General features: G+C 41.0%; 1 protein-coding gene across 2 annotated transcripts in view; it reads left to right on the top strand.

Moving 5' to 3' along the window:
- LOC140487024 (segment polarity protein dishevelled homolog DVL-1-like) overlaps positions 1-17,224 on the top strand; it is a 124,930-nt gene that overhangs the window by 41,141 nt on the left and 66,565 nt on the right. For both annotated transcript variants that reach the window (XM_072586393.1, XM_072586394.1), the window contains one exon: positions 9,499-9,620. In XM_072586393.1, coding sequence (XP_072442494.1) covers positions 9,499-9,620 — 122 coding nt within the window. The remainder of the gene's footprint in view (positions 1-9,498; positions 9,621-17,224) is intronic.

Below are 17,224 nucleotides of genomic sequence, written 5' to 3'. Positions count from 1 at the left end.
TCAGCATAGAGGAGAGCTTGCAGGGGTTCACCATCAATTTGTGTAGCCACCACACATTTCAGATCCTCCATTGCACCTGTTCCCAACAGCAAGGTTAATAGGTCGCCATTCTTAGCTGAGAAGTTGTCCTGGATGGAAAAATGAAATTTTCTCCTTGGCAACAGCGCTAACAGAAGTCACTGCTGGCACAAGAGTCACCAGGGTGCCAGTAGCTGCTCTGCTCTGCCCTGCTGCTTCTCCCCCATTTCAACAACACTGTAAAATGGCTGCTCTGTTTTTATTGTGAAAGATTTTAATCACTCCACCATTGGTGCCGGTCTACCACCAAAATCCTCAGCTCTGGAATTCCCTTCTTAAAGCATGCTACCTCTCTTTTCTCCTCTGGGCCAGTCCTTCTATTTCACTTCTTTAACCAGGCTTTTGGTTTTTTGCACTGATGTTTCTTTGTGTGGCTTAGTGTTGAACTTTGATAATCACCTGAGTACCATCCTGGAACACTTTGTGATATTTAAGGTTCTGAAAAGCACACTTTTGTTGTCATTTGCCTTGATGCTAGGAGGCAGATACACATACATAAGGGAACACATGCACACATAGTTTAAGACCATTCTGAATGGAATCTTGTGGTATTGCAGCTATACTGTTGTAAAACTAGTGTGTGCTGGATTTTAGCAATTGAACCATAAAATCTTTTGAATCAATGACTGAGTGCTCCTTAACTTCTGTGATTGAGGAGTAGAAATTTAAACAAAATCATGAATACTGGAATATTGAAATCCATGGAGAAAGTCTGCCAAATACACAGCTCAGTGAGCAGGCAACTCTTCTTAGTTTTGAGTTGGCTCCTTCACAGGAACAGACAGTCCTAATGTTATTCCTTGAATTGACAGGCAGTGATTCTGAAATACAGTGATCTGTTGCTAATTAATAATGAGATGATGCTTGATTTAATCAGAAATCAGGCAGGCACACTTTCTGGATAGTTAGTCCAGCAACGCATTGTGCATTTATTGCCATTGTGCATCCTATGTTGTATGTAAGCCAATAACAGCATAAGTTATCAATGATAATGCAAAATCAGTGAGAAACCAAATAAAAACAACTGAAATTCTTAATATATAATGTGTAGACAGGATGTGAGGAGAGCAATATTTTTATATAAGATAGTTGATGAGGGGTGGTATGAAGTACAACACCATGAAACCAGTTATGATGAAGCTGAATGTAATTGATAGGACAGGAACCAGTAACTTGATAAAATAGTTAAAGAGGCTTCTATTGCTTTCAGAACAAGAGGGTTTTTTTTGGGATTATCCTGTGTGGCTAGCATGTTCGGTATAAATTTCCTTTTATTATTTCATGGAATTTGGGCATCAATTCTTTTTCTAATCCTTAATTGCCCTTGAACTGAGTAGCTTGCAAGTCAGAGGGCATTTAAGAGTCACCCACATTGAAATGGGTCTCGGGTCACATGTAGGCCAGATCAGGATGGCAAATTTCCCCAAGAGTGAGATATGTTTTTACAACAGTCAATGATAATTATTATGCCATGACATTGAGACTACCTTTATTATGAGATTTATTAAATGAAGTTAAATTCCACTGGTGGGATTTGAACCTGTGTCCCGAGAGCATTGACCTGAGGGTCTGAACTATTAATTCAGTGGCATTGCCACGATACGTTTGCTTCCGTTCAGCCCCCTAGGCCTTAAGCACTCTCCTCTATTAAATTGCCCTTAAAACTACCTCTTGGACAATCATTTGGCCACCTATCTTTGTGTCAATTTTTATTTGTTAAGCTGCTGATGAAGTGCCTTGGTACATCAGTGCAAGTTGTGCATTAAAATAATTGTATTACTCTATTATCTGTTACACTTATATTCTACATTATTATTTAACAACAGCTTAAGTTTGGGTAACATGTTTAAGGTAGTAATATAGTTGTCTAGCAGTGAGGATGCTTCATCAATCATCAAACAAAATTCAACATTGATCCATGTAGGAAGGTTTAAAGACCAAGATGAAACTTGTTAAATCCCAACTCAAGGAGTATATGTAGATAGGAATTTTGCACAAAATGTTGAAGGATTCTGTATTTCACCTGATTGTGAACCCCTTGCCCTGTTCCAACCCTCTGGCTCATTGTGATCAGTGTGGCTGGTCAACTGTGAAATATCCCATCACAATTATCCAGGCAGGAAAATTCTGAAAGGAGTTTTATTTTTTCTGTTACGCCAGCCTCTTTATATAGTTTTGATAAGATTACTTGGTTTCTTCTAGAAAAGAATTAGCATGGACATGACCAGAATGACTGACTTATCTCTGTATGTGTGTGTGTATGAGTTACAATGATTTGGTGAATCATTAACCTTCCATCATTGTGAGTCTGAACTGACCCCTGTTGCTGTTCCCTTGAGTCACCGAATTTTCCCTACAAGCCGAACAAAAGTTACTTCTGGTTTGGTACAGCAGGTTTCCTGAAACAGCAGTGAGGTGAATGATCAATTCATTTGTTTTCTTCTGTTTTCAGTGAGGGGAAGTACTGGCCAGGACACTGAACATCTCTTCTATTTCTCTTCTATTTAAGGCAGACAGGATTCAGCTTAACACCCACAGAGCAGGAGATCACTGCTTTGTGTGAAACTGTACTGTGTTAGCTTTCTCACTGGGGACGCTGATAAGAACTGCATTCAGTATCTGTGGCCCAGGGTCCAGAGAGAAGAAATTAGCAGGGTTCCTTCTGCTGATAGCTGTCTCATTAACCTCTATTGGATCATATGGTTTGTGGCAATGTGATGCAATTGGAAACCAGGTCGGAGTGTTTGACCATAGGGATAGTATTACAGTTTCTTGATTTCTTGCCTCTGCTTTTGCATTAAATCCTGAATCTTTAGGTGGAAGCTGCAGAGTCCAAAGTCAAACCAATGTGGTTCCACAGAGACACTGATAAGCCAAAGGGAGCTTATCATCTGATCGTGCTTTAGAGTGAGTTGTGGATAGTAGCAATGTTCAGACAGATGGAATAAAAGATTTCAAAGTTCACATTTCATTACTCAAATATTCCAAGACAAATCTTGATTCACAGCTGTTCTTTATCACTCTTCCCACACCCACCTCCGCCTAGTCTCCTGTGACATAGAATCTAGATTGCGTGGAATATCAAAAGGATTTTTTGGGCCACGTCATCTGTGCAAGTGTTCAGGCCCCACTCAAGTTTCCTCTCATGTACCTCCCACCAGCCTTCCAGCTTTTGTTTTGTTCCTTTTGTAAAGTGGTACTTGTCTATTTTTCCCTTGAAAGTATCTAAACTATGTGCCTCAACCACTTTCTGTGGTAATGTGTTCTACATTCTAGCTATTCTGAAAAATGATATTCTTCCTTATTTCCTTGGATTCATCTTGTAACTATTTTGTATTGCATCTTGGATGCTAGATACAGATTTTTTAAAATGTAAGTTTCTGGTCATACCTTTACCTGGATTACAAATTGTCATTTGGTCACTGTGATGCAAGAAGGCATTCAAACTCCCTAAAACTGATGCAAATAGCCATGAGATAGATGCATAAAATCCGAGAGTCTGAGTTAAGAAAGATGTTGACAGACATGTGGACTGAATTCTCACACTGAGGGGAATGGAGGTTGGAATTATTTTTAGATCCCAATCCTGTATCGGTCAGAAATGAATAAAATTGAGATTTGTTCATGGAGGAGGATGGATTGGAGGGATAATCAGAGGCTTTCCATCCTCACAGGAATACCCTGCTGCAGTTCAAGGTTAGTAACAGTAAGTACAGTTCAACAGGAAGGCCCAGTCTCAGTATCTTTAAAACATTTTAAAATAAAACAAGAAAAAGCAGTCGGCCACAGCCATGAATGGGAACAAAAACTTTTTTCTGCAGTAATCTTTGGTGGCATCACCACCCAAACAGTGAGGAAAGGTCTGCAGGCTGGCCAGGGCACCGGCACCACTGCCTGATGGTGCATGCCTACCTTCAGGTGGGTGATCTTCCCTTATCCTTTTACACCTGGAAACCTGAGGCTGTTTAGGAAATCCTAGCCAGTCTCCCTCACTTTAACAAAATTCTTAATGAATCTAATTGTCTTTCTGCCATAGTGGGGCAGGCCAGCAAACTCAACCAAAAATACTGTGAGTGGCACGGTGGCTCAGCAGTTTGCACTGCTGCCTCACAGCACCAGAGTCCCAGGTTTGATTCCAGCCTTGGGCGACTGTCCGTGGGGAGTTTGCACATTCTCCCTGTGTCTGCTGGGTTTTCTCCGGGTACTCCGGTTTCCTTCCACAGTCCAAAGATGTGCGGGTCAGGTGAATTGGCCATGTTAAATTGCCTGTAGTGTTCGGTGCATTAGTCAGAGGGAAATGGGTCTGGGTGGGTTACTCTTCGGAGGGTCGGTGTGGACTGGTTGGGCCGAAGGGCCTGTTTCCACACTGTAGGGAATCTAATCAAGAACTGGGTCAAAAAGCTAAAATGCCAGCTAAGAAATCTAATTTCAAACTCTGCCTCCGGGCGCAATATTGATGGGCTTGAAGATTCAATCAAGAGCTTTTCAATTTTAAAACGTGGCAGCTGAATGTCATCTATTAGAATATATAATATGTAGAAATGCCATGTCCTGAATACTAGGACAAATAGTCATTTCCAGGCACCAGAGTGTCATGAATTTTATTTGCCAGTTAACACCTCAGGCCTGAATGTTTTTCAGGACTTGTTGCACGTGAGCATGGATTCCTGTTGTACCTCTGGAGTTGTGGATGATGCTGAGAATTGTGCAAACATCCTACTTTTTGACCTTTGTCCTGATGCGAGGTGACTGGACAAGTCTGATCTCAGAACAAAAGCTGGTTTGTTAGATCATATGTTTAATTGTTTCATTTAGTTAGTTAACAGGATGATTGGTCACTAAAACATATTCACATGAGACTGAAGATGTTCTTTAAGAAAGAAAGTAAGCTTATTACACAAAAGAAAGAAAACAAATGAGCAAACCAATCTCTGTATACCACAGCTCACACAAGTGTTACATCATAGAAGTAGGCAGTTCATTCCATTGTATCTGCAATAGCTGTTCAAGTGAGCATCATTGCAGAGTGCCAATCTCCTGTTTTTTCCTTGCATCCTTGCATTATTTCTATCCAAATAATCACCATCTTTAATGCTTCAATCAAACTTTCCTCCACCGCACTTCCAGGCAGTGTATTCCATACCCTAATTGCTATGTGAAAAGTTCTTTTCTCATCTCGCATTTACTTCTTTGCTAATCACTTTAAGTCTGGATATTTATGTATATGTTACAGTTAGAAAGATCTTAACACAAACGTTAAATCACAGGTTCAACCGGTTTCCCAATGTGATCCATAAACGTCCAGCAAAATTACACTCCTGTCTCAACTGGTCAAGTTTCTATATAACTGACTCCTCCTGGTTTCTCTTCCTTTGAGGTTTTCAGACAATTTTACTATTCCACCCTGAATCTGCTGGCAGAAACCTTTCACAAATCTAATAGCCTAAACTTTCAACAGTTCTAACAACCTGAAGATTTCATGCCCAAACACACTCTGCTTGGATACTAAACAAACTAGATAAACAAACAATCCTGTTGCAATGACTGGTTTTCATTGAACTGAATTAGAACTTGCTTTTGAACTTAACTCTTGATTTTTAAAAAAAAATAAAACCGTTCTTTTCTGAACTGAGCTGAAAATAAAACAAATGATTGATATATTCGCACTGCTTGTCATAACCTCAATGGTATAACTATCTTTTTCCAATAACTCTCCTTTGGTTCTCCCAAACCCTTTATTGCAGTTGTATGTCTTCTTTCAACTGGTGCATTTAGATTACTGTTCCAGAATGGCTTTCTGACCCGTTTTAAAATAAAACTTTCACATCCGTATGCCTCTCTTCTTAAAACAGTCCAAATCCAAAAATGATGATGTATTTTACACATCTTTCATCATACAAGAGGTATTTTCATTTTCTGTCAACAATTTTTGTAACATTTTACTGTTAATGTGACAAATAATGTTTACACACAATGAGTTTCATGTCAATAAAATTTTATACAAGTCTATTTCGATAATGTCATTTGGTTCCATCTGCAGATTTGCTATCCTTCAGTTTAATTGTGGATTTCCATGTAAGTTTCCCCCACAAAACCATAAGATATAGAAGCAGAACTAGGCCACTCGAGGCCCATCGAGGCTGCTGCACCAGTCGATCACAGATGATATGTTTCTGAACCCCATTCTTCTATCTGTGTCTTAAATGCATTGAACGACGTGGTTTCCACAGCCCTCTGCAACAATGAGTTCCATAGTGTAATGACCCTCTGGCTGAAGAACTTTCTCCTCATTTCAGTTCTAAAGGATTGTCCCTATGAGGCTGTACCGTTGGGTCCTAGTCTCTCTTACTCGTGGAAACATCCCCACGTGTAACTGTGAGATATCATCGATATCTAACAAAACTGCTGCTGCTTCTTAGACCTTTGTTACTTGATGTTAAATAAGTCTTACAGTTACTGGTTTCTGAAATCTTCCATAAACATGATTTCTCCTACGTTCTCAAACATTTTTTCTAACTTCAATGATCAAAACCATGGATCCCTCAGCATTTAATTTTTCTTTTGCAAATTCTACAAATTTCTGACTAGGTTTCTTTCTCGTAATCTTGCATGACTATTAGTGAAAAGCTAATAAACATGAGTATTACTTCTTAACAGTTTCATATTCTGCAGTTTCCTCTTCTGACAAACTAGTGTATAGGTCTAGAGCGACCAGTCAAAATGGATAGGCCTTATATAAAAGTTAATGTTCAAAATTGGAGTAAGACCAATTTTGACAATATGAGACACGAACTTTTAAAAGTTGATTGGAGTGAACTGTTTGCAGGTAAAGGGACAACTGGCAAGTGGGAGGTTTTGAAAAGTTCTTGGGCAGTATGTTCCTGTAAGATTGAAGAGTAATGCTGATAGGAGTAGGGAACAATGGATGAATAGAAATATTGAGGCTCTGGTCAAGAGTAAGAAGAAGGCATACATTAGGTATAGACAACTGGGAGCAAGTGAATCTCTTGAAGAGAATAAGGAAAAACAGGGCATTCTTAAGAAGGACATCAGGAGGGCAAAAAGGGGACATGAGACCACATTAGCAGATAAGGTTAAGGATAATTCGGAGAGATTCTAGAAGTATATTAAGAACAACTAGGGAGAGATAGGGCCCTTAAAGACCGACAAGGTTGTCTCCATGTGGAACCTCTGGAGAGAGGAGAGATGCTAAATGAATATTTTGTGTCAATCTTTACTGTGGAGAAAGACAAGGAAGCTAGGGAACTCGGGGGAAATAACTTTTGACTTCTGAAAACAGTCCAAATTCCAGAAGAGGACATTGTGGGAAGCTCGGGAAGAAATTGCGTGGCCCCTACCGGAGATATTTGATTCATCTACAGCCACAGATGAGATGCTGGAAGAATGGCTAATGTTGTGCCTTTATTTAAGAAAGGCTGCAAAGAGAAGCCTGGGAACTACAGACTGGTGAGTCTGATGTCAGTGGTGGGTATGTTGTTGGAGGGTATCCGGAGAGACTGGGTTTACATGCACTTAAGAGACAAGAATTGATCAGGTATTGTAAGCTTGGCTACGTGTGTGGAAAATCATGTCTTACAGATGTAGTTGAGTTTTTTGACGATGTGACCAAAATAGATAATTGAGGTCAGTGGTACTTGTTGTTTAATGGACTTTAGTAAAGCCTTTGACAAGGTTCCACCTAGTAAACTGGTTAGCAATGTTAGATCACATGGGATTCAGGGAGAGCTTACCAGTTGGATATAAAACTGGCTTGACGGTTGGAGAAAGAAGGTGGTGGTGGAGGAGGATTGTTTTTGGAGGCCTGCGGTCAGCCGTGTTCTGCAGGGATCCACTGTTTGTCATTTTATATAAAGAATTTGGATGAGACTAGAAGAAGCATGGTTAGTAAGTTTGTGGATGACACCAGAATTGGTAGCATAGTGGACAGTGGGGAAGGTTATCTAAGATTACAAAGGTATCTTGATTAATTGGACAAATGGGCTGAAGATAGACAGATTGAGTTTAATTTAGATAAATGCAAGGTGTTGCAATTTGATAATGTGGACAAGGGCAGGACTTACACAGTTAATGGTAGACCCCTGGGGAGCATTGTATAACAGAGAGATTTTGGGGTTTATAGTTTATTGAAAGCTGTGTCACAGGTAAACACTGGCAACGATGATGTGTGGCACACTTGTCTTCATTGCTCAGGCCATTGAATATGGGAGTTGGGGTATTATGTTGAGGTTGTACTTGATGTTGGTGAGGACAGTTTTGGGGTAGTGTGTACAATTCTGGTTGCCCTACATAGGAAGGATGTTATTAAATTGGAGAGGGTGCAGAAAAGATTGGCAAGCATGTTACCAGGAATGGAGGGTTTGAGTTTGAGTTATAAGGAGAGGCTGGATCAGATTTCTCACTGGAGCACAGCAGGTTGAGGGGTGACCATTTTTAGGTTTATACAATCATGAGAAGTATAGATAAGGTGAATAGCAAAGCTCTTTTCCCTAGGGTTGGGGAGTCTAAGACTAGAGGGCATAGGTTTAAGGTGAGGGAAGAAGGATCGCAAAGGGACCTGAAGGACATTTTTTTCACACACACACGGTGGTTTGTATGCGGAATAAGGAAGCGTTAAATGCAGGCTAAACTATTCCTGATGATGGGCTTTTGTCTGAAACATCGAATCTGCTGCTCCTTGGATGCTGTCTGACCTGCTGTGCTTTTCCAGCACCACACACTCGACTCTGATCTCCATCACCTGCAGTTCTTACTTTCTCCTGTTCATGTACCTGTCCAATTTAAATGATGTGACTGTACCTGGTGACACTGGGGCACAAAGCGAATGTGTGCTGTGCTCTTGGTAACACCAGCTAGTCATCTAATAAAGGAGCTGAAAGTGATGCAGATCAACTTGACTCCCTTCATGAGGAGTTGCAACCAGAGCACATCAATAAATGGAATTTAAATTGTCCTGACACAGAAATGACATGGGGATAGAGCAATGGAAAAATAATGTTTCTAAGTACCTATCTCACCACAGAAGTTTAGTAGTTCTTTGTTGTTAAGATAATTCTTGTTCAAATTCTTGGCTGAACACATGGTGACAACTTATAAAACAAGGTTCAGAATGCTAAGTTGGCTTATTTGGTGTTGTCCCTACGCAGTTGGTGTCAGTCACCCTGCCCCCATCACAGTCTTCGTCTTGCTCCCTCCTCTCCCTCCCCTCCCTCCCCACGCCAACCCCATCCCTCCTCTCCCCCGCCACCCCCAAAAGCCATCACTCTGCCCTGGCCATAGTTTGTCTTCCCCTCCTGTTTACACTCCTTTCTCCACCTCTTTCCCCTCACCACTTGCTTAAGTGTAACCTGTGTGCAACTTCCTCCCCACCCATTCAATCTCTGCCTTTATCTTTCTCCACAGCTGGTCCTGGCTGAAGGCTCAGCATCTGACGGCGGCTCACAGTGTGCAGACAGTATGTCAGAGTTACCGCCCCCCATTGAGAGGACTGGCGGCATCGGCGACTCCAGGCCACCATCCTTCCAGTAAGAACCTCTCTTTGTCAAGTTCTAGAGTAGAGCTTCATTGAATAAAGAGGCATACCTAGCAATGCCTGTCCTGACTGCGCCTTCAACTCTTGTTTCTGTCCAAGGGAGTGATGGTTATGGAGTAAGAAACAGCAGGCTGTATACCAGAAACATCTATCCACTCTAATTCTTTCCTCACCACCCTTGGTCTCCTAGATGTCATTTCCTCACTTCCCAAAAGATGAGTGGCATGCAGTCAGATTTTTGTCCATGTCATAATCATCCTTACCTGCCCTACTGAAGATGCTGTCTCTTCTCTGAGGTAGAGGTCTTTGTACCATCCCCTGACTAAGGTGCTGATTGCCATTAGGGTTCAGATCCTGCTCCTTTCCTGAAGGTACTGACTCTTCCTGGGCTTCAGCTCTCCTTCTATCATGAAGACACTGATGTAATTGGATGGGATGAATTCTTAGCATTGTTCAGCAACATTTTATAGAATCCCTACAGTTTGGAATTAAGCCACTTGGTCCAACAAGTCCGTACCAACTCTCCAAAGAATATCCCACTCAGACTCATCAGCAGCCCTGAAGGAAGGACTTGCAGCCTAGTTACAGGCAGAAGGCCTCCCTCTCAAGCTAATTCGCAACCTGATGGTCGTTAACTGGCTCTGGGGCAAATGGGGACAGGTTCAATACTGTCCTCTACTCCAGGGCCAGAATCCAGCCCTTCATCCACACTGTTTTACCATTACATTGCTGTAGTGTAATGCTCATATTTTGAGGTAATTGCTATGCTGTGCTTGTGAACAGAAAGTGGATATAAGAGTGGGACGTGATGTAACCCAGTCCTGATAAAGACCTTTAGAAGGATTGGGTTGAAGTTCTTGTATTTCTGTGTAGTAAACTCTATCCTATTACTGTTATTGAATTTTTCCTGATGTCAGCATTTTGCAAACTACCTGTTGCCTTTTCCTCTGACTATCTGCAAAAGAAAGACTTGCACAGTGATTTTTAATACTTCGGGTTGCTTGATGTTTCTTTAATGTTTAAAATGTTTTTATTTTGTTTGTTACGAAACCTTAACACTGGTAGTGTGGTAAAAGGGTGTGTGTGGGAGATCAGCATGGAAGTGTTCAGTTAACAGTGTTTCGTTTATTGAAAGATCCAGGTGATGGCTGAGGCACGAAGCCAAGGTTACAAAGAAAAAGTCAGCAGATTAATTAAATTAGGTGATGTCCAGCTTGTGCCATAAGGTAACAGTAATGGGATTAAGGGTTATGATGATCAGGTGGTTAAGTGGAGCTAAATCCACAAAAAGATCAGCCATGTTATTATTGAATGGCAGAGCAGGCTCAAAGGGCCGGGTGGCTTAGTCCTGCTCTTATTTGTTATATTCTTACGTTAAGTTTGAGTTTCTGTGATGTAAGAGAATGTAGAGGTTGCTAGAAATGAGTCCACAACTTTGAAGTTCTGGGCAAGTGTTTTAGTGTTATAGGTACTACTGCTCAGGATTTGGAAAGTGCACCAAGAGAGGAGAGAACAAGAATCAGCTGGAACCAAGTGTTTCTGCTGTTTGCCTGTTCTTCCATACAACTCTTAGCACCGTTCAAGAGAGTAGGAGAATGAACAGCCCGGGAAGATGACTGACCTGTAGGTTGATGTAGGGACACAAATGGATTCAGTGATTTCCAGCCCCCCACCATCCCCATATTGACATAACTATCAGAGGTCATGTGAACGGCATTATGTACTGTAGGATTGAGCCCAGGGACGGTGGATAGTTTTAGGGGGAGGTGTAGATGTAACCTGGATCAAGACAAAAGTAAATTGTTCTGTTTGTTTCATTAATTCCAGCCTCTGCCTTTTAAAGGGGTTACAGTCAGGCTAAGCCTAGAGCTGAGTTCTAAAGAATGGTCACTGGTCCTTTCTCTTCACAGATGCTGCCAGATTTGTTGAATTTTTCCAGTCATTTTTGTTTTTGTTTCTGATTTCTAGCATCCACAATTTCTTTTCTGTTAGTAGCCGTTCTTGCTTGTTGTCATTCCTTTCCTTTTGTGTAAAGCAGTGTTCTGGATACAAACTGGGCTACTGACTCCCTCTACCGTCCCTTTATAGGAATTGCAGCAAACTGCATGAACAGGAACAATGTACCTCAGCACTGTCAACAGAAAACGGATCAATTTTACCGAATGCAGCATTACTCACTTAGATGCTCATTCACCTATCACCCCTGTACTTACTGACCTACATTGGTCCCATTCACTCAACTTTTTGATTTTAAAATTCAATTATTATTTCCAAATTCCTCCATGATCTTTCCTCTCTCCTATCTTTGCACTTTTCTCCAGAATTAGTCCCTCTATGGTCTGTGGACTCCTTTCCTCTTGCATGTCATTGATTTCCTTCACTCCATAAACCAGACTGCTTCTTCATAACTACCAATCCTTTTTGCTGAGAAGCACCTTAATATACATTAAAGATGTTAGAAGATGCAAGTTATTGTTGGTCTGGTTACTACCCTCTACAGCTTTTAATTTGATTTATAATTTTAATTTTAATTCTCCGCTAGACTCACCTAATTTTTAAAGAGCTAAATCCTCTGCATGTGCAGAGAATCTTGAATGTGGTTTGGATATTTGTAGCCACAGATTTCACATACCATTCTTGGTAAAAAGGTACCTTTCAATCATCTTGATTCCTACTTCCTGATATATTTATATTTGTTCTTTATAAAGTGTGTGTTGTGAGCAATGCAGCACCATTGCAGTTTATGTATGTTACAAGACCTAAACGTCTGCATCTTAATGTACAGTTTGCATCATCAGTTATCTGCATTTTACTAAAAGTGCTTTCTCCCATTGCATTTACAATGCAACATTTTCTCTGTGGGTCACCTCCTAGGAATTTTGTCACCTTAATGCGTCATAAGCTCCTGGTCTTCAAACTGTCAAAATGATAGTCTGTTCACCATTCTTTCTCTCTGTTTCTCCTTTCATTCCAGTTCAGAGATTTTGATATGGAACAAAAGGAAGCTGTTCAGGTATAAACTCTTTTAAAGGGGTATCAAATTAATTATGTCCTTCTGCTCTTTCCTTAAGGTACCGCAAATTTTTACTTTCTTGATGAAAGATGCATGTTTTTGTCCTCTAGCTGCTGCTTGTTGTTGAGGTCTAGATATGAGGTGTATGGCAGTTCCTTCCCACGTTCTTTGAGTGTGAGCCCAAGTAGAGTGGATCAATAACGCAGTGCGTTTATTAAACAGTTCCTTCACAAAGGGTAAGGAAAATCAGTCTTGTGTGAAGAATGAGAGATTAGAACTGGCACATGGGAGGTCAGTGAAAAAGCTAGAATTCAAGATTTTTAAGATTGCGAGAGAGAGAGATGATAAGAGACACAGGTTTTATGAAGGGCGCTGTAGCAAGTGGGCTTTGATGGGACCAAAGTGTTGATGGTGGAATGAAGGATAGAGGTCTGGCCATGCTAGTATGATGGGAGGCTATTTGACCAGGGATTATTCATGTCCACATCTAAAGAGAGGGAGAGTTGTGGGCTTTAGGAACTATCCAGTATTGGTAACGTGCTTATTTGGCTTCATCTACTTCAGGGTCTCATCTGATAGATTCAGTGCCTGATGTTTACCATACTGGAAGTTTCACAATCTGTTTTCAGTTCAGTGTTTTCCAGCAGAAACAGAAGATGTAGCATCTCAACTTCTGATAGATTATAAACAATATACTGAGCCCCAGGCTTTCTGCTAATGTGATCAGCTGCTCTGAGAGTGCTTCTGTTATTGCTTTATAAATCCTCACCACTGCACTCTCACTTTCTCTTTCCTTTCATTCTGGGTTCTTATAGCAACCAGTTGAAGAACTGATTAGTGTATTGAAAGCCTGGCTTTGAAATTCATTACTGCTATAGCACCCACTGAACGCCATCATATTCATGTAACTGAAGGCACATTCATGCCACACTAGCCCAATGCCTGGAACTGTCGCAGCTGTGCTCCTAATTTAGTACCCTCTCATTCTCTCTGGGAATCTTGCGACTGAAGGTTTCATCAGTTACCTTACCACAAGGTGACTATTACAAAAAACAAACATGAAATATAGTGTTGAGCACTTTCAAAACAGTGCCCCCAATCTCCCTGTTCACAGAATGAAAACAACCATGTCTCATTTATAATTTCTACTGATTGATTGCCATGTGCAATTGGTACTAGAGTTTCCATTTCAGGGAATCAGCTTCATTATCTATCGAGAGTGTGGTGCTGGAAAAGTACTGTACGTCAGGCAGCAGCTGAGGAGCAGGAGAGACGACATTATGGGCAAAATCCCTTCGTCAGGAATGAGCCCTTCATTTGGATGAAGGGCTTTTCCCCGAAACATTGACTCTCCTGTTCCTCAGATGCTGCCTGACCTGCTGTGCATTTCCAGCACGACACTCTGAACTCTAATCTCCAGCATCTGCAATCCTCACTTTCACCTACTTCATTATCTGTTGGCCTAAGGTGCTTATTTCCATAAAGTCACCTTGACCTGCACTACATGCTCCCCCTTTAATCAACTGCTGGTCTCAACTTCTTGAGTTATCACATCTCTTACTGAACACAATTTTCAGCAATATTCCATTTTCGAATGAGACTCTTCTTCACATGTAGACTGAAATCTTTACCTTACATTGCTTCACCTGAGCTTTGCACTAATTCAGTCGCTGCTTCTTTGAAGATTTAATTGGTTTATTGTAAAATACGCTGTAGTTGACCTCATCACTTTGCAAGGTGAAGAACAAAATAGCTGTGTACAGTTCAAACATAAACTTTATCACAAATCACTGATACCATGACGATTGAACACTATCTGTGGTTTTCCTTTCAACTTGAAATTCCCATAATGGTCTGTGATGAGGTCTCCAGAATGTATTGACTAACTCAGCTCTATTGACTTAACCTGTACCAACAAGGTCAGCCAGGTGAACCCCATAGAATGAGTTCCCCAATTGGACCAGACTAACAGCACCAATCAGGGAGCCCTAGCAGACAGATCTAATCAGACTATCCAAGGTTCTGTTCACTCTGAAAGTTGACTCTGAGAAAACCGGACCCGTGTCAAGTACTATGCACGTGTAAATAAAGGGTAAGTTAGTGACAGGATACCGCCCTCTGGAGTTATTTCACAGCTCAACTCTATAATTAAAAACAGCAGGATCTGTGGTTTGGTAACATTACCTCTCAGGAGGACTCTGTCTGCGTTTAGAAATCTTTCCTGTGGAGGGTGACATTATTCAACTCAACTACCTTAGGATGTATTCATATTTGACGGAGTTCTGGGAGTGTGTACGTTTCTGTGGTGATCCCATGAGTGCCTCAGTATTTTCATGGCTGTTCCTGGGGATGTGTCTGTACTTATATGGGATTCCTTGATGTGTGTCAGTTTGGCATTAACTGGTCCCATTGATAGGACTCTCATCTCTGAGTAAGAGGGTTGAGGGCTCAAGTGGGTTGACACTGCACTGCTGCAATACTTGTGGTGCTGTCTTTCATGTGGAGCATTACATTGAGGTGCAGTTTGCCCCCTCAGGTGGATGTAAAAGATTCTATGACACTATATGAAGAACAGGGGAGTTTCTCCAGTGCCGTGGCCAATACTTATTCCTCAAACTCATACCTCAAAAAAAAAGGCATAGTCTGACCATTATTTCATTACAGTTGTTATATCTTCCTATATGAAGATTGGCACCATATTTCTTCGGGTACAAGAGTTGCTATTCTTCCAAAGTACTTGATTGGCTGTGCAACACCTGGAGACACAGTGAGCTTGTGAAAGAAGTCTTTCTAGTACAATGCTAAAGACTGGGTAGTGTTAAAGTGTTAAACATTGCAATGTTTGGTGTATCTATTGAATTGTCAATTGCCTATTACTTAAGTAGTACTGACAAACATTGCTTTGCAAGATGCGAGAAAAAACCCCTTTCATTTTTGTCAGAATTTTGCATTATACAAGTGTTGTACATGGGTACAGCAGCGACATGAGTTATGACAAAGGTGTGCACAGCTGTCTGGCCCTGGCTACTGGGCTTTTCAGCCACTGTGTGGTCAGTGCAAACTGGGCAGAATTAAAATTTTAGATGACGCCATAGGAGGGCGATGTAATGCAACACACTCCATGGATCCATTCTATAGAGCATCGATTGAATTGCTGTTGCCTGATCTGCTCAGTATTGCCAGCGCTTCTCCTTTTATTAAATAGGGGCATATTTTGAGATTTTTACTCAAAATATAACAGCAATGTTTCTTGAACTTCTTTGTACTTTTAACAAAAGCCCTGCAGGTGGGAAATCAATTATTGGGCTATGAAAGATGACTTGTTTATGTGTGGCATCTTGTCACCTCTCAAATATATCTCAAAGTGCATCACTCTCAATGAATTAGTTCAAATTAATTTACTTGAGTACACTGTACACTGCATGTGCACAATCACAACGCACACACACAAACATAGGCAGGCAGACAGACAATGCACATAAACCCTTGTCAATCACTAATTTCAAAACTTATGGCCGAATTTTTCTCATTGAGTGCCCTCAGAAAATCCAGCTTATGACCCTTCACAATCCAGGAATGTCAGCTCCAATGCTCGTTACTCTCATGCAAAGTTTTGGTAACGGACCAGTTACTGTTCTGCCAGATGTCATGGTTGTAGTGCATTTGAGGTGTGCGACTGACAATAAGGAATTAGTGTTGTTCTTTCAAATTTCTTGACCTGGACATACTTGAGCAATTCAGGTATCCTCCTCCTCTGATAGGATCTGGAAGTAGGGATGTTGGCTCATGCTACAGTGCAGACACACTCTGGTCATGTAACAACATCCAAGCACTTAGCTCATGTACGTATTGATCTGTTAAAGCAATATCACTCCAATGGTGATAACACAATTTCCACCTTTTTTTCCCCTAAAGATAGCTCTTGTATGCTACAATTGAAAAGATGTTATACAAACATAAGGACGAGAAAATGTATGGGTATAGAACTCTAAGAATCCATTCACAGCGCAAACAGAAATTGCTGGAAAAGCTCAGCAGGTCTGACAGCGTCTGTGGAGACAAATCAGAGTTAATGGTTTTGGTCCAGTGATCCTTTCTCAGAACTGAGAAAGAATCCATTTATTGTTTCGGTGGTTTGATGACTCATTTAGATCTAGTTTGGGGGTAACCTTTTAAAAATATGAGCTTTGTCCCTGGTTTACTTTGTATTGTTTTACAGGCATGTCATCAGTAGATTGATTTATTGCCCTGTTGTTCCATTACACTTTTGTTGTCTTGGTGTGTAATTTCATCTTTCCTGCATGCAATTGATGCATTGTACGCTTCCTTGAGCTCGATTCTGTTCCTCCTCAGTATTGCTTTATTGGGTGTCATGACTATAAGACCTGGGCTCGCTTAACACTTTCGAAACTCTGCAGTTAACCATGTTCCTGTTGTGGGATATGTGACTCCGATGTTTGTTCTGTGTTTGGTTGAGATGATCCACGCCTGGATGCTAGTCTTGCACCATCTTCATCCTCCCTTGTTTGTCAAGGCGTGTGATGCATCTAGGAGAATTTGGATGAGTGATGGCTTGGCAATAT

The sequence above is a fragment of the Chiloscyllium punctatum genome, chromosome 16, assembly GCF_047496795.1.
Source record: "Chiloscyllium punctatum isolate Juve2018m chromosome 16, sChiPun1.3, whole genome shotgun sequence".
Taxonomy (NCBI): domain Eukaryota; kingdom Metazoa; phylum Chordata; class Chondrichthyes; order Orectolobiformes; family Hemiscylliidae; genus Chiloscyllium; species Chiloscyllium punctatum.
This window is presented reverse-complemented; position numbering and strand designations above follow the sequence as displayed.